At 37.1% G+C, this 18825-nt stretch overlaps 1 protein-coding gene and 1 long non-coding RNA gene across 2 annotated transcripts; both read right to left on the bottom strand.

Annotated features, from left to right (window-relative positions):
- Positions 1-1994: 1994 nt before the first annotated feature.
- LOC128680845 (uncharacterized) lies at positions 1995-4158 on the bottom strand. Its single transcript, XR_008405906.1, has 3 exons — positions 4032-4158; positions 3002-3111; positions 1995-2337 (listed from the first exon to the last, which is right to left on the bottom strand). It is a non-coding gene; the product is annotated as an uncharacterized LOC128680845 (long non-coding RNA).
- Positions 4159-10317: 6159 nt separating this feature from the next.
- On the bottom strand, positions 10318-15503 carry LOC128680687 (uncharacterized). The gene is made up of 3 exons (XM_053763984.1): positions 12143-15503; positions 11724-11899; positions 10318-10422 (listed from the first exon to the last, which is right to left on the bottom strand). Exons 1-3 carry the CDS (start codon positions 15501-15503, stop codon positions 10318-10320), a joined length of 3642 nt encoding a protein of 1213 aa, XP_053619959.1.
- Positions 15504-18825: the final 3322 nt, after the last annotated feature.

Below are 18825 nucleotides of genomic sequence, written 5' to 3' on the forward strand. Positions count from 1 at the left end.
CTTTCACATTCATCCAGAGGAGAACCTAGAGATGTTATTATTTTTTTAAACAGATTTTTCTAGTTTTTTTATAGAAAGTTTTTAGTGAGATTTTTATTCATTTAGCAGAAAGCAGTCATGTCTTTCCCTCAAATTAGACCAATCAGGAACTAGACCATCTGGACAAGAATAGACTAAATGGGAAAAAGACCAATAGTTCGGGAGGGGAAAATAGAATGTCTTAAAATTTATAACACCTGCTTGAAATCTATTTTCACAAATAAAGACAATGTTAAGATTACACACTTTGTTCTTTGGAACCTATATATTTATTATAAAGAATATATTAATATACTAGCTGCGCGCCGTAGCTTCGCTCCCGTGGGAATTTCCGGATAAAAGTATCATATGTCATATTCTACACGTGTGCCAAATTTCATAAGTATTCGTCCAGTAGATTTTGCGTGAAAGAATAACAATCATATACACATATGTACATCCTCACAAACTTTCATATTTACGATAGGATGTAAGATTAAGAGTAGTGTATCAAGATAGTTATTCTTTTTGTAAAAACGAATTTTATCAGTTAGTAATTATACCAAAATAAACTGGGAGCTACCATGAAACATAAAACACGTAGCACGGCAGTACGTGAAAACTTTCTCTGTTTAACTCGATATGGAAAAAAAAGATAGCATGTGGACGTTTGTAAGGTGCTACTTTGTATGTTTCGTGGTAAGCCTGGGTTTTTTATTCTACAAGTCCTTTCGCGGCTACAACTCTATTTCGGATCGATTCGAATTTGCAACGAGTTGATCGAACGAGCGATTGTAAAATATTTCAGTTAATATTAATACTTGTAGACTATCATTAGTAAAGTTGTTAAGGCTAAGTTGTTCAACGTATTATCTATTTAAATCCAAAGCCAAGAGATTCATTGCACTCTTGATACTTTGGTTGCTCGGTTCAAGTTTCCTATTAAGAGCAAGTATAGGATTAAGTCGTATTAAACTATAAACATACTGTTCTCTATTAATAATCTGATAAAATGTGGAGTCCACTTCTCCAGGTTATGTGCAAGGTAAATGATATCAGTAGACCTTTGGACTAATAAATTAATTTATTGTTATTTTACTCAGACTTACATACAAAATTTTATATAGTAATTGTATGCGGAGGTACGTAGGTACTATTAGGACGGCACTCTGGGGGCGCTTTAAAAAAACACAAAAGCCCAAAAGCCCCGCTTGGCCCAGTCAGACAACCGCAATAGTTTTATATAAAACTAGATGTTGCCCGGGGCTTCTCTCTCATGGAAGTTTTGAATAAACTATAGCCTTAGCATTTTTGGATAATGTATCTTTAAATGGTGAAAGAATTTCTGCAATCGGTTCCGTAGTTTAGGAGAGTACTTGCCTCAAACATACAAACTCATTAACTCATAAACGCTTACCTCTTTATAATAATATATAGTAGTATAGTATAGATTAAAATGCTGACACAATCAGTCTACTTCACATTAATTACGAGTATAACAGAACGTATACGCAACTGGCTGCTGGTATTGATTTTGACACGTGAAAAAGAACTATACAAGTTGACCGATGTTAGTTAAATAAGTTTTTTATGTACATAAATATTTACGGTTTTCGGATTCTATTTTGGTCAACGGAAAGTACCCTGTGTAGGTCTTGATTCCTTTTATAAAGCACAATATAAATGCCCATATCTTTTTGAACGTTGACTTAAAAGCTTGATTTTTCCAGAAGTAAAAGAAACCTTAGATGCGGCTATATGATATAACGTTTAACTTGATATCTCCAACACGTCTCGAAGAAAAGGGTAGACAGATGGACAACGAAATGTTTAAGTAAGTATATATAATATTTTTACTCTTTGAGGTACAGAATCGAACCCTAATTCATGGACCGACTAAGTACAAATTAGATTAATAAGTAAAATAGTTTTAGGTTCTTAATTAATATTTAATGTGGGCTATACATGTATTTTTGTTTTGTTGTCCAAAATAAACGCATTATTATTGTTATAAAAAAGTTAATCATACTTTAAGCTGAATTATGTTCGGTTTTGTTCTGTCAAATGCTGTAAAGTGCTGTATACTTTTGCTTAAAAAAAAGTTTTAACTTTTCTATAACAGGATATTTATAATTTTACTTACGGACTGCCTTATTCTTCAACTGAATTAATTATAATCGAGTAGCAGTCATCGCCATCGATTATTCTGAATCCGATTTAAATCGAGTTGCCACGTGCTTAGGTTCCCATGTATAAAACTGTCATTTCCAATCGATTTGATTTCTCGGAATCAAAAGTGTGCCGAGTTTAACTGCTTAGCTGTAAACCATTAATTGTTGTCGCTAATTCATGGAATATTCAGTTTGAAACTTCAAAGTTACTTCAAATCTTCCAACTACCTAGACGTAAATGTCACTAAAATTAATAGGACAATACTCATTGTGTTATTATATTTGTTGTTATTATCAAAAATATTACGTTTGCGCTCATTTACAGATATTTCTTTAGTCAGACTTAATGCAGTCAAGAATAATATGCGTGGAAAGTGGTCGGGAAAAATAAAGTTTTAATCTATCTCTTGCGTTACTGAGTGACTTATTGACAGGAAAAGCAAGGTCGAAACTACTGGGCGTGGAAAGATGAAATTTGGTGTGTAGGTTCCTAGGACAGTGTAGGAGAATACTAAGAAGAGATTTCCTTAAATTCTCACGGGAAACGGATTTTTATTCACGAAATTGTGGGTAAAGGCTAGTGTTTAATAAAATGTTTCGATTGTGTACCAAATTTTAAAATGTCACTAAAATTTAGTCATTTTTCTTGCTTATTTCTACTAATTCAAATCCGAATGATATGAATCTTTGTATACAAATCTTGCAAGTTACCGATCATGACACAAGCTTAAAAATGTCCCTCACATTTTTCGTTGCATAAAAAGTTATTGAAGTCTCTTTTTTTAATATTGGAAAAGGAGTATGCGAGTTACCTGATGGTAAGCAAATACAAGCCCATGGAGACCAGCCGATAGGGGTCACCGGTGCGTTGCCGACTTCTTGAGAAAGCGATACTTTTTCCTTGAAGATCCCAATGTCGAAACTGTTAGGAAAGTTTATTCCATAGTTTAGTTTCAGGAAGAAGTTACGTGAAAAACGGGCTGTAATTGAGTGCTAACAGTTAAGAATTTCTTCATTCATCCTTCCTTATCCGTACATATACAAAACGAATAATTGGAGATCATTATTTGGGCACCCAGATCGCTTTGATGTGAGCATCGTTGATATCCTCCGGTGTACAATGAACTAATGTTTATTGTTTTGTAAATACGCTATAAAGAAATGCTCTCCATCCATCTGAACTCTCAAAGAAAATTGGTATCTCGGACTCTCAATTATTGATGTTATTGGAGGCAATAAGGACTACCAATTTATATAATTGAGGAGTCACGCCTTTGAGGATCACTCGAGCGGAATCCAAGATTTTATTGCTGTTGATTGATGACTTGACTAGTGGTGGTCCCTGGCCTCTTCATACCCTCCTGCGCATGTCACGCAAAGCAACTTAGGGACACAATTAGTATCTGATAGGTAACAATAAACTACAGGAATTTGTCATTTCATGATTTTAAGTGTCAAAAAAAATACGAAAATAGGACCCTATGTATGTAACCTTTAATTTTCAACGTTTTTCGATTATAAATTATTTTAAAATTTATCTGTGTATCTTTCAGGTTTTCATGGACCCACCTGAGAATTAAATTACAAACACGAACCTCGCGTTATAAAGTTTCTAACGAAATAAAAAGGTATTATGTATGTTGATTTTCCCAGATTTGTTCATGCGAGCGCGTGAAGCGTATCCCTCACAATGTTTACCCTCACAAGGTATACATCATTTCAGCTACCAATTAAAGCATTCCTGAGGGAACCGGAAAAAATTCGGAGGCCTAAACATACAAGCTGTTTTGTGTAAAAACGGAACTTGTTATGTGACAACTTTTTGTAATAAAATGTACATACCCATTTGCTTTATCCAGCTTATCTTTTTTGTTGCAATCAGATTATGACAGTTAACTGAATAGTATTGCACAGAAACCTTTTTTACACTAACAATCAGGCATTTTTTCACACTAGCTATGGTATTTGTGGACTAGGTTCTGTTACATTTAAAAAAAAAGAAATCAAATCAAATGTCATCTGGCAAATTGACACTTGTTTTTTTTTTTATTAGCAGACGCGGGTGTGTTGTATGCCATTGTTATCAGGTGACGAGCTAGCGTTATGTTGAATAGCGCGCCTGATAGGCTTGGCTGTATGCGTTTTATATCTTGGTTTGGTCTAATGCTCGAATATTAGTGCTGCTTCTTATCCTCTACTGGTTAAATTATTTACAATGGTTACTTAAAAAAGGTTAAAATATTCTTGTGAATTTTTTCCCAACTTATTGGGAGCAATAACAATACCCTGCGAATTGAACGCATCTGTATGCAATATATACACTGAAATGTTGTGATTTCTGAGTCACGTCCAACTTCGTGCGAGCTGCCCAAATCGTGCGCCGCCTGGAAACATGCTGTGTCTATCCAGCGTCCCGTTTCAATTTACCTCAAAATTAAGCGACTACACCGCTTTTCCCCTTTTATTCTTACTTTACATACGTAACGATTTGCCAGGTGAGCCTACACTTACACCTTTCGAGTTCAACAGCCCACCGCCATCTAGCGGCAGGTAGTTGCATACATACACTAAATAAACTTTGAGTAAATTAACTTTGTAATCAACAAAATATTTTTTTTGTATTTTTTTTAATTGTTTCTTTTTGTTACCGTAAATAAGCCCTTATCTCGTAACAGGTCTATTACCATAGTACCTACCCTGCAAATCAGAATACTTTGGTAGATTTTGATTTTACAATAAGAATTTATTATTATTTCGTAAATTTTAATTTGTTTAGTAAATTTTAATTAGTTTCCTTGTAATAAAACGATCCACGAATATGCCTTCAAGAACAATAATGCAAACAGAATTTCATTATGCACAATTTCCTCAAACGCGATTCAAAAATAATTGTTTCAGAAAAAACCAAGACTCAGTAAAGCAAGCTATGAAAAAAATATATCTTCACATTTTTATATTAAATCGACAATATCTAAATTCGGTTGAATAGACGTCCAGCCATCGTTTTGGATCCCTAAAGGAGATATCTTCGCTAAAACGCTCATAAACTGTGTTGAAAATATCCTTCTGGATAGGGAATATGCCTCCTTACATTAATTTACTGTCGCAAATGTAATCTGCAAGCGATTTTCGACTGTTTCAACTTAAGAATACGGTGACAACGGTTCGGGATGGGATGTAGAAGTGTGTTGGTATTGTGCGTAGATATAATCCGAAATCAATACAAGGGTATAAGATAGAATCCTAATATCTGAATGGTTTTGTCACTCTTTGCTTTGGGATCGCTTTCGTTTGTGAGACGTTTATCAACTAGATGCATCTCGGAGTTCTCGTAATGGTTTCGGGCGAAAACAATTTCAGTACATATTTTTTATCTGTATACAAAACTATATCGAAATCCATTCAGTGTCACACGACACATCAAGACTTTTTTTTCTTTTAGATATTCGGTTGCCAGGAAGAGATCCCTTCCTGGGATAACTCCGTCATTCTGCATTATTTCCTATAATGTATTTGTTTGTGTTTTTTTATAAATTTATTTACAACTAGCTGCGCCCCGTGGCTTCGCTCCCATGGGAATTTCATGATAAAAAGTACCTTGAGTTACCTGTTTATATTCTACCCATGTATCAAATTGCCTAACAATCCGTCCAGAAGATATTACGTAAATAAGAAAAATGAGACCTTCACAGTCAGACCTTCAGATTTCACGTCATAATCTAAATTGAATAATATTTACCACAGCTATAAACTACTGACATTTCGGAACGCCCACTGCTGAGAAGAAATGGGGAAAGAAACTCGTTTCAACAATCCCTATCACGCCAAAAGGACTTACCACATTTTTTTTGTGTTTATTTTTAAAAGCAAGGTTACCTTTTGCTCTTTTCGAACTAACTTTATTCGCAATTTTAAAAGTCAGATCGTTAGCTGAGCACAATTTATCTAACTGCATCGCAAACTTGTTTACTGCGCTTTGGAAACCAAATGATTGGGATGTGCCATTGACTTCAATACAGCATGGACATTCAGATAATAAAATTTCTAGATAATAAATATCCTATTTAAAATAGCTATGGTGCAACGGTCCTAAGTCTTTGGTGGCATTTCTCAGTGGTCAGTCATGGGATTGGTGACCAAAAGTGTATTATCTTGAGCTCTCCGTGCTTTAGAGGCACGTTAAGCAGTATTTACAGTTGTCGAAGCCAATTAGCATTGGCTGTGTTTTTCGTTATAGTGTAATTTGATCAAGTGATTTTTCAAATTACATTAGTAGCTTTAAATCCTAAAGTCCTTTAGATTATGCATATGATATATTTTATATAGCAATATATGTAGAAATTTCAATTCTATGTTCTTGGATTTTTTCTCTTTGATAATTTCCGGAGTTCGCCTGAAGTAATTCCCAACGAAAAACACGTCCAATATTTGACTGATTAAATATTCTTGGAAATTTGCGAGTATATCGGCCAGGGTTGCCAGATTTTTCTTTGGTAAAGCGGCGTTTCGATACCTAATGAGTAAAAAAGCGTATTTATTTCGTCAAACGCGTCCCGCATGATGGAAAAGGACGCAAATTAATATAGTACTGAGTAGTATTATTTTATATTTTTTATAATAACCTATTTTATCGATTTATCCCTTGTGCAAAATTATATCTATGACGTATTTTATTTTTGCTTCTGACTGCGAATCCAAAAAAGTGGGACACTGTCCCGCGCGGGACAGTAAATTCTTGAGTCAACTAAATCGGGACGCCTGGCAACACCGACATTGCCTGACCGATTGTTCTTGAAAATTTCCTGACACACAAGAAACGATGCGCGACTTCAAGTAGCAAAATATAGGAAGAAGGAGAATTTGACGCATATTGTCTATCTGTATGCAGGTCTATGACCTGCAACATAGACTATGTGCAAAAGTGCCAACGATACAGTGAGAAATGCAAAGCAGGCCGCTTTTATCCCGACGACGTGATAGCTTGAGCTACTGTAATGTGCGGGGCCTCATAGACAGCGTTGTTTTGTTTTAATTTTAGAGCTATGAATATTTTAAAGTTGTTTTTAAAATTACAACTTCTCCTTCTCTCATCTTGCGTCTTATTCCATATACTGCTAGAGCGACACTGTGGCGACTTATCTGCTTGCGTTGAGTGCTGTCAATTCTAAACTCATTCACTTAAATCACTTTCAAATTATCTAGTAACCCCGTACTGTATTTCAACAACGTTATTAAGTCGCGCATCTCTGGGCTTCAAAGCGTCCCATGAATGCTACCATGCGACATCCGTCAATATAAATCTTTGAATTAGCTGTGATTTTACGACCGGACTGCCTGACGACAATATTCTTCAGGAATTCTGGCGCAGCCTGTCAACATGCCAAGGCTTTTTTAATCATTTATTAGCCAAATACGACATTAAATAAATATTTTTGTTAAGAGTTGTCGGATTAACAGTTATCGCTTTAAGTCCACAGTTGTCAGGCAGTAAAGTGAAACAAAAAAGTGAACAATTCAAAGTTTTAAGTTTATTTTTTTCCGCTGATCACGAACTTCGGTCATCACGGCCTAAAAAGAAATCGGTAAAATCTTAACTAATATTATAAAGTAAGTTTGTTACCTCTTCACGCTCTATGTACTCAAACAATATTATGTGATTTTGCATACATAAAACTTTATGACAAAGACACCCTTGTCCTTCTCCATACTTCTAACTAGAAGTATGGAGAAGGACAAGGGTGTCTTTCATTTTGGAAAATTAACCCGGGCGAAACCGCGGTCAAAGGCTAGTGAGATAATAAGAGAACAAGTAGCAATTACCAAGTCTTTTCTGAAGGAGCCGCTGTAACTATGACCACGCCCTTACCTTGCAAACGTCCCAAGCTCCAAAACTCGCTTTTATCCTTTACTTTCGAGGGGATATATACCAGTTTACTCACTTTTAGCGAGCCTTTTGTCTAAAAATGTTGACGACGATGCACTTCCGCTTGTAACAGCTATATTTTACTTGGCGCATAAAACTATATTTTGTAACTATAATGAGCAAAAAGCACAAGTGTGTGGCGTGTCTGGCGTGTGGCACTATAGAATAGAACCACTCCATAACCTACGTGGATGTCGTACGAGGTGATTGAGGGACACAGCCCAATAGCGTGTCTGACTCAAAAACACATTTTAATTTATTTGCTTTAGAATTTAGCTATATAGGTATTTTAATTTAAGCTAGGATGTAAATATATTTATTAATAAATGACACATTATTTCTAAGTTTCCAAAATAGTAATAATTAATCGACCACCAAAAACTATTGAATGGTAACATTTTTATCATAGAAAAAAATCTTATTAGAATGTACTATAAGTAACTGTTCTCATGTTTTTGGTTTTTCTCCATTTGTCCTTATAATTTGATCCTAAAAAAGGCAGTCCGATGGTGTACATTGCCTATCATTATATCGTTACAAGTAGATAGGTAACAAATTTAAAAAATATATATTTATATACCTAATGATATCAAAGATAGATATTGCATAGTAATGCCATGTAATAAAAAGTTTCGATTGTGTAAAAATTTAATTACTAATTCGTACATAATACAAGTCACTGAAATCTAAATTCAGTCAAAAAGTCCTACCTACTCGAATCATACATGTCGCGAAGATGCTCAAGTGCCTATTATAACTAAATAATAAAAATTATTTTTTCGTGAACTATTATCACAATAATTATACAATATTTTTCTGTAATTTTACATGTGGTGCCGCTTTTGAATTGCACCACTCTATTTCCTCTAAGGATATCATACAAGGCGACTAAAGGACACATAGCTTTGGCAGCTGATAGACAAGAATAGCATTCCCAAAGAGGGATAATATTAAGCAGATGGCTTGTTGTAAAATCACAGCTGAATCTACAAAAAAATAAGGTTCACTTTTTACGCTGACACCGGGATTCACGATGTCATAACCCTGAAAGCAACCGGGAAACTTAAAAAGGAGGAAAATACAGAGAAAGTGACTTTTTTACTATGAGTAAATGATAACTTTCGTTTAGTAATTAGCTCCAAGCGGAATAAACCAAGTTTGTAACTCCACCTGAAGTTACACAGATTAGACGAAATCTTAAGAAAGTTTTAATTCCACTTCACTTGCGCTTATCATGCGTCGGACTTAACCGAGCTTAGTGCAACTTAGTCCAAGGACTTTCTACTTATCTCGGTCGGCGAAGTGTATAATTTCAGAAAAAAGTAGCAAAAAGTTCTGCCTCTCGAAAATAGATTAATGTTTCTAGATATTCAGTTCAGCGCATCAATTCGAATGGCACACTAACGAATTACCCAAAACGGCTATACGATATTTTTCAGGTGCTATTCGAGGAAGCAATCAGTCAATATTTTTCAGGTGTGTTTCGAGGAAATAAATAATAATCAATCACAATTATCATTGCATGTATTTGAATAATTTATTATAATAATATCAATACCATAATCTAGTTCTAGTTTAACTGTAACTAAAAACAACCAAATGTAATATCGCATTTATAATATTAGTTGGGATGATGCGAATAAAAGTAACGAGAGAAACAATTGAACAATTTATTTCATCCGATAAATTGGATAAATAAATAGCTTGTAGAGGAGAACGGTATAAGTTGTCCAATCGCATTTTTGACACGTTTTTGTGATTGATTGAAATATTTTAAAATATCCAACACAACGTCACCCAACCAGATATGGGGAAGGTTGTGTTTGTTGTTTGTCAAACATAGGTAGCCATAATAAACTGCGATCGTAACTAATGTTGCAAATTGACGCGATGAATTATGGATTTGTCAATCGCTCATCTGGATCAAATACCTTTCGGTATTCGCCGGTAAATAACGATACTGCAGGCAATAATGCCAATAAGGAATATTGCGCGTACTTACCACGTAGACAGCGGCTGTACCCCAAGATCCCTCACGAATATGGTTCACTGGAATTATAGTCCTTAAACACCTGCCGGCCGGCCTGACACACGGTAATTCAATACTCGGTAACGATAGAAATAGTCCAGTTTAAATATAGGAGCACTGGCGATGCACTTATATGATAACACAATTATTACATATTTTTTTTTAATGCGCTCGCGCTAAGAGCCGGTAACGAAAAAGAATCTCCCCTTGCCGCCGCTATGGCGTTTTGTTGCGCCGGCAGCATTGCGCATGCGCGGCGGCGAACCGCGCGTTCCTATTGGCTAGAATTGAATGCAGTACCATATAAATGGTGCGATTTGACAAATACATCGATAAGGCGCGCGAAATTGAACTTAATGTAAATAAAACGTTGAAAACGGAACATTCCGCCCACCAAAATACCAATAGGATTTTCCTAACATAAAGCAAAATGACGATAATTGGATACATAAACTAAAACTACGATAAACTTAAGCTAAGAAAGTTGAGTTGATTACATGGACGGCAAAGGACATAGTTTTACTAAAGGCCTCTTCAATGAGGAATCTTTAGCTGTTTTAACGGTTGCCACCCTAACTACTCCATCAGGGCCAGGATGCAACGAAACAACTCGTCCTAGTGCCCATTGAAGAGGAGGTCGGTTATCCTCCTTAATAAGTACCATTGAATTAACGGTTAACGGTGTTGAGTCTTTGTTCCATTTTGCTCGTTGAGTTAATGAATGTAAATATTCACTTTTCCAACGCTTCCAAAATTGTTGCTGAAAAGATTGAATAAGTTGCCATCGATTGAGTCGCTGGATTTTGATATTGGTATAGTCGTAATCTGGTACAGCTGTAAGAGGTTCCAGCGTTAAAAAATGACCAGGCGTTAAAACATTAAAGTCGTTTGGATCCGAGCTCAATGGACATAAAGGTCTCGAATTTAAAATGGATTCGATCTGAGTGAAGAGGGTGGTAAGCTCTTCAAATGTTAGGACTTGATCGCCAACAATACGATACAAGTGTGTTTTTGCTACCTTAATTTGAATCTCCCACACACCTCCGAAGTGAGGAGCTGAAGGAACGTTACGTTTAAAGACAATTTTTTCCGCATGCGAAGCTTGTTCGATACATGATGCTAGTTGTGAACTTGCACCAACAAAGTTGGTTCCACAATCAGAATGAATAACATTGCAGCGACCGCAACGAGAAATGAAACGACGTAATGCCGCGATGAAGCTGTCGGTCGATAGGGTGGAAACTACCTCAAGATGCACCGCTTTTGTGCTCAAGCATACGAATAAGCATAAGTATGCCTTATCGATTTTTGCACCACGATGAGATCCAAGCTTGATTCGAAAAGGCCCTCCCAGATCTACACCGACCACTGAGAAAGGCTTGGCTTGGTTGACCCGAAAAGCCGGAAGATCGCTCATAAATGGTTGCAGAGGTTTGGGATTCAGACGGTAACATCTTAAACATTTTGAGAGATGATGTCGTATAGTATGTTTCGCAGCAAGTATCCAAAACTGTTGTAATATCAGATAATAAGTAGTATTCAGACCTGGATGAAAATTATTTCGATGAATCGATTCGATTACAGCTGATGTAAGCGCACTTTTCTTGGGCAACAATGCGGGATGCTTATGTTCGAACTCAAGACCGGAGCGCGCGAGGCGTCCGCCCACCCTGAGTATACCCTGCTCGTCCAAGAAGGGGCTTAGTTTACGAAAGATGCGAGGCAGCTGATTTCGTGATTGTAAAATTGATATGACGTCTGAAAAATAGCGGTTCTGAAACTGTTTAACGATAATTAATAAAGCTTGATGACGCTCAATGTCTGTTATAAAAAGGCTATCTGCTCGCGGAACAATATTACGCATGCTATTATAAAATCTACGAATGTAGGCGATGATGCGACAAATTTTGTCTAAAGAAGAATGTTTTTCAAATAATAGATCGATAAGAGATGTTTGACTATTATTGTTAATTTGATCTGAAAAGAGAACCGTGGGATGACGTTGCTCAGCAAGAACCATATTATCATTTAAATGATTTTTTGAGTTATCGATGGGCCACTCAGATTGTGGTTGAGACAACCACGCTGGCCCCGCCCACCATAGAGCGTTATGGAGCAACTCCTGAGGCGATTGTCCACGCGAACAAACATCTGCGGGATTTGTGGCTGAAGGTACGTGCCTCCACTTCTCGGTCGGAACAATATCTTGAATGTAGCTTACTCGATTTGCGACAAATGTTACCCAGCGAGAAGAAGGAGCACGCAACCAGGCCAAGGTAACGGTTGAATCACACCACAAATAAATGTCGTGGATAGGAATTCGTAGCGAGTCCTTGACAAATTTAACAAGGTCTGCGAGCAGCATCGCGCCGCAAAGCTCCAAGCGAGGTATCGATTGGCGTTTTAGAGGAGCTACACGAGCCTTTGCACAAATGAGAAAAACGCGAATGGAGCCGTCAGACTCGATAACACGCAGATATATGACAGCGCCATATGCTACTTCTGAACTGTCACAAAATCCGTGTATTTCATAAGATTGAGCGCCGTCGATAGCGTACTTACGTGGAACCTTAAGAGCCCTAACTTGTGGAAGTTGGTAAGAGAAGTCATCCCATTGGGCTATGATTTCCGGTGAGGGCGTTTCATCCCACGAAAGGCCAAGAACCCAGAGCCTTTGAAGTAAACATTTGACCTTAATTGTCAAAGGGGACAAGAACCCGAGAGGATCAAAAATTCTGGCGACCTTACTAAGAATCGTTCGCTTGGTACACGGTAGAAATGATGAATTCACGTTAAAAACGAATGAATCTGAAGCAGGCTCCCACTTAAGGCCCAGAACCTTGACCGTGGTATCTTCAGTTTCGGTAAAAGTGAAAGCTTCTGAAAGACACGCTTCTGCGGGCAAATCGCTAAGAAGCTCAGGTCGATTACTTATCCATTTTCGGAGTTCAAACGAACCAAGACCAAAAAGGGCGATAAGTTGCCTTTTGGTTTCACGGGCCTCCGTTAGCGTTGAACTTCCGGATATGACGTCATCAATATATATATCGGAAGTTAAAATGTTTTTTGCTTTTGGATACTTGTGACCTTCATCGTTGGCCAGTTGCCGAATGGAACGGCACGCGAGAAATGGAGCGGAAGATACTCCATACGTTACGGTATTTAACATATACTCTTGAAGAGGCTCATCTGCGTGAGCTCGCCAGAGAATACGTTGGTAATCACGATGATGAGGCGCTATGTTGATTTGACGGTACATTTGGCGCACATCTGCCATGAAGACAACTTCGTGTTCACGAAAATGAAGAAGAATCTCCACGATATTCGATTGCAGTTTTGATCCGGTCAGCAACATGTCGTTTAACGATTTGGAATTAGAATCCTTAGCCGAGGCGTCGAATACGACACGAAGCTTTGTTGTAGCGCTGTCAGGACGCAGCACACAATGATGCGGTATATAGTATTTACCTAGACCCATTTGCTTGGTAGGAACCAAAGTCATATGGCCCCTTTCGATATAGTCGGTCATGAATTCAACATATTGTTGTTTCAAGTTATGATCACGAGAGAGACGCCTTTCAATGGCATGAAAGCGTCGTAAGGCTATCACTCGAGAGCCTTCAAAGACGGGCTCGTCATTGTCCCTGAAGGGGAGGCACACGACATACCTTCCTGTCTCGTCACGGTAGTGATTGTTAAGAAAACTGTTTTCACAGAGTTGATCTTCTGGGGTTAATCGGGAAGAATGTGGAACGTTATCGATTTCCCAGAAACGTTGAACGATTGTGTTTAAACTATTGTCTACAATAGGAGGTGCTACTCCAAGTAGACTAGACGATGCAAGTCTGGACTTCCCAAGTAGAAGCCAGCCGAAAACTGAGTTGAAAGCACGCGGTTGACAGGCACCGCCTTTCAGTCGTTGCTCAAGGAGCGACTCGGCAAAGACGTCGGCACCTAATAAGACGTCGATCGGACCAGGAATGTCAAAACCAGGATCTGCTAACGGTAATGTCTTGACACCATCCCATCCCGTCGTATTTAGCCTTGCTATCGGTTGATCTCCGCAAATGCTCGATATAACGAACATTTCGAGACGAAATTTTATGTCATGGTTGGTACCAATATCGCACTCCACCACGCCACTGATTGAAGCAGGTGAGCCTCCTAACCCATAAACGTTGATGTTGCCACTTTTAGTTTCCAACCCTAACTGTTGAGCAGCACGAGCTGTAAGGAAATTATTTTGACTACCTGTGTCAAATAATGCACGGAATGAATGAAACTCACCAGAAGCATCACAAATCTGAACAAGAGCAGTTGCTAGTAAAACGGTTGAATTTAAAGTTGAGTCAGACTGCGCCAATGAATCCTTAGCTACTAAGGCCGTTGAGCTAGGCGGTTTGTTAGTGGAGCTGGAATTACTTGCCGCTTGCTCCCGATGAAGTAATGTGTGATGTTTGCGTTTGCAATGACGGCATGAAAATATCGATGTGCAGTCTCGCACTGAATGAGAAGCGTTAAGACAATTATAACACCATTTCTTTTCGCTAGCAACAGCCATGCGTTCATCAACGGTTTTAGCCAGATAATCCTTGCAAGCTGAGATATGATGTTCGTTACGACAGTAGGCACATTTACGAATCAACCGTGACGTGCCTGAGTAATTAGCAGATTTAGCTTGATTTGCTTTGTCACCGGCACCTTTATTATTTGTAGTGACGGCGGGAGCGACGAGAGAATGAGTAGCGTTATGTCGCTGTGACTTCTGTGAAGTTCCCGGTGTCTCCTTTGAAACATTAGCGGTTTTATTGGTTACGGCCGCAAAATGAGTGTCGCGAATTGCGGCTTCGCCCTTCGAGTGTAAGAACGCCCTTAAAAGATTGTATTGTGGAAGCTCGATATCTGTGTGTTTTTCCTCAAACTCGCGTCTTAATTTATTATCGAGTTTGGCAAGAACATTATAGCAAAGAACAAAATCCCATTTATCGGTAGGTAAATTTAACGTTTTTAAAATAGTCAAGTTCTCGTCGATCGTGTCTAAGGCGCGTCGAAAATCTTGAGCGTTCGAAGTTTTAAAATTAATATTCAAAATATCGCGCCAGCATGTAAATGCTAGTTCGCGTTTATCCTCGTAACGGGACTTTAAAGCTTTGTAAGCACTTAAATAATGTTCACTTGCGACAGGAAACGTTTTAATTAACGATAGGGCATCATCACGCAAAACTGACACCAGATAATGATATTTCTCGATATAGCTTAACAAGGTGGATTCATGAATCAACGCATTATAAGTAGCAATAAACTCAGGCCACTTCTTAACCGCACCGTTAAAAGTTGGCAAAGAAATTTTTGGTAAACGCATATTTCCACTGTGCGAGCCGGTCAATGAATTACATTTCGAAGTATCGATTCGTTGTAATGAATATTGTTCGAATTTTCGTTGAATGGATAAAACTTGAAAATACAATTCATCGAAGCGATCCTGAATATCGTCCGAAATCTCATCCGTATCATCCTGAAGAAGGTCTAAAATAGCAAAATGAGATTCATGAAAATTATCGGCTATATTTTTTATCTCATGACAATAGGAAAGAAACAATTCGATTTGTGATTCGTCGGTATTGGCTAAGTTACCTATTTCCAAAGCCTTAGTTATACGATTGTAGGATATAGTTCGTTTACGTCGCAAACTTGGTAAATTATTAATAGTGTAAACATTTTCGACACATTTTTTAACATTCTGTTTCGATTTGCGTCTAGTTAAATAAGACATTGTTGCGATGTAAAACTATAATAAACTATTTATCAACAATAAAAAGTTAATAGTAAAATATTCGATTTGAATAAAATGTTAGTAGCTAACTTCTTCAGGGACTATCGGTGGCGTTGGGGCGGTAGGCAATAACACGACACAACAAAATGATGACGCGTCGGCGACGTTTCGTTATTGAAATGAATAATAGTTGAGAACACAGAAAGTCATTGAACATACGATACTACAATGTTACGATATAAAATTATTTCGAATATAAAACGAAATAAAATTTGGTAAATCCCAATAAGGACTGCGTATTGGGAAGCGGTTAGAACGATGTAGTCGAGTTATAACAAATATCAACACAAATTATGGTGCGGTAATTTTGCAATAGTATTGCTTATTGCAAACGGTAAAACGGTAAATAATTTTGTGTTAATCAGTATAAAACGACTAGGTATATACGATATTCGTCTGAACAAATGTTCTAGAATACGATGGACGCCATATTTAAACATGAACTCGGTACGGTTGTTAGGTAGGTATGTAGGTACTACACTCAACAAAATGGAACAAGGTTTGTTTTTTACCTAGTAATTGAAACTATTTGGTTATGCTGTATACTAGTATGTATAGTCAGCGAGAAATACGGTAAATGAAGTAACGATTACTAAATAAAATTGGTATTTGGCAGGCAGACTGAAGGTAGGTATTTAAGTTCCCGGGTTTCGGCACCAAAAAGAATGTTGCAAATTGACGCGATGAATTATGGATTTGTCAATCGCTCATCTGGATCAAATACCTTTCGGTATTCGCCGGTAAATAACGATACTGCAGGCAATAATGCCAATAAGGAATATTGCGCGTACTTACCACGTAGACAGCGGCTGTACCCCAAGATCCCTCACGAATATGGTTCACTGGAATTATAGTCCTTAAACACCTGCCGGCCGGCCTGACACACGGTAATCCAATACTCGGTAACGATAGAAATAGTCCAGTTTAAATATAGGAGCACTGGCGATGCACTTATATGATAACACAATTATTACATATTTTTTTTTAATGCGCTCGCGCTAAGAGCCGGTAACGAAAAAGAATCTCCCCTTGCCGCCGCTATGGCGTTTTGTTGCGCCGGCAGCATTGCGCATGCGCGGCGGCGAACCGCGCGTTCCTATTGGCTAGAATTGAATGCAGTACCATATAAATGGTGCGATTTGACAAATACATCGATAAGGCGCGCGAAATTGAATTTAATGTAAATAAAACGTTGAAAACGGAACAACTAATATTAAGTAAATGTTTGTTATAATAACTAAATAACTAAGTTTGTTACCTCTTCACGCTTTATCTACTCAACCAATTTTCTTGAAATTTTGCATACATGTAGTTTGGAGTATGGAGAAGGACATAGGGTACATTTCATCATGAAAAAACTGCTCCTGTGGTATATGAACGGGCGGAAACGCGGGCGAAAGCTTGTTGTATAATAAATGATTATGTGGTCTCACGGTGAGGGCAAAAGAAAAAAAATTTCGAATTCTCATATATTGGACCAAACTACATTGATTTTTAATTAAAGATGGACCTAATGTTCAAAAATTGACAATACCTAACTTTTATATCTATTTAGCTTCTCATTCACTGATGTAACTTTCATACTTCCTCAATATATTGTAAACATTTTATGCAGTGAATAAAAAATTACCCTGTATATATACAATTTCAATTACTCGTCATTACATTCTAATAATGATGGATTAATTGGGTCGTGCTATCAGTGAACTAATTAGTCAAATCAAGTCTATTCGGATGCATCCGCGAATGTCAATTGTCTGAGTATACATACACGTTAATTAATATCAAATCTGATTAGTATATTAGTTACAGGCTACAGCTAATATATTTTTTTAGGGTTCCGTAGCCAAATGGTATAACGGAACCCTTAAATTTCGCCATGTCCGCCTGTCCTTCTGAAGCGGACGAAGCCGCAGATAAAAGTTAGTGTGAAGTATTTCGAAATCCATGACAGATTTTATTTCATTTTCAATCTACATGAAAATAAATTTTAAAATATTTATTTCGAATATTGCTGCAAAATCACATAACAAAATTAAAGAAAGTATACCAACAACCACTTCATTTTACAAACAACACAAATAATATCGAAGCGCGTGTTCCAGTTTCCAACACTTTTGGTCCATTGAGCCGGATCGATTAATACGAGTGTCTGTGTTAATACATAAATGAACACTCCATTCCAATAATGCACATCCAGAATTTTAATTCTATAACCTTTACAAAAATTCTTCTAATGAAGATAAACCCTATTTTGTTAAGCGCCATCCCCAAAGAAGACTCAATTATTAAAAACCAAGATTTGGGTTACAATATAAATTTACTTTGAACTCCGGGGAAATATATCAAATGTTTCCCATTTGTTTGTGCCTTGAATTAATTTATACCAAATAACCAGGAAGGGTTATCGATCGCACGTAGATATAAGAAAATAATAGAACGGATTAAAATTAATACAAGAATATTGGATTCAGATGAAAATAAATAAATAGAAAAAGAAACAACTAAAATCTATTTAAAGAAACTACTGAAATAATTATATAGCAAAACAAAACCATCATTAACAACTAAAACTTTGTAACAACTTTTATTAAGAGGTCATCAGAATAAACGCAATATTTAAAGTAGCTGTCGAACAAATATAGCTTCTGCTACGAACATATTATTACATAATTGTGACGTCATTAGAAATGACATTTCATTTTCGATTGGACGAGTTCAAAAATGTGTGATTTTATTTTTGTCACATTCTTTGAAAGCATTGACATTATCACAGTAGGTAATTTTTTTCACTGGTCTTTCTATTAACATAAGAGCCTTCGAATAGACATGAAATCAAAAAAGAATCATC

The sequence above is a fragment of the Plodia interpunctella genome, chromosome 25 (genome assembly GCF_027563975.2).
Source record: "Plodia interpunctella isolate USDA-ARS_2022_Savannah chromosome 25, ilPloInte3.2, whole genome shotgun sequence".
Classification (NCBI taxonomy): domain Eukaryota; kingdom Metazoa; phylum Arthropoda; class Insecta; order Lepidoptera; family Pyralidae; genus Plodia; species Plodia interpunctella.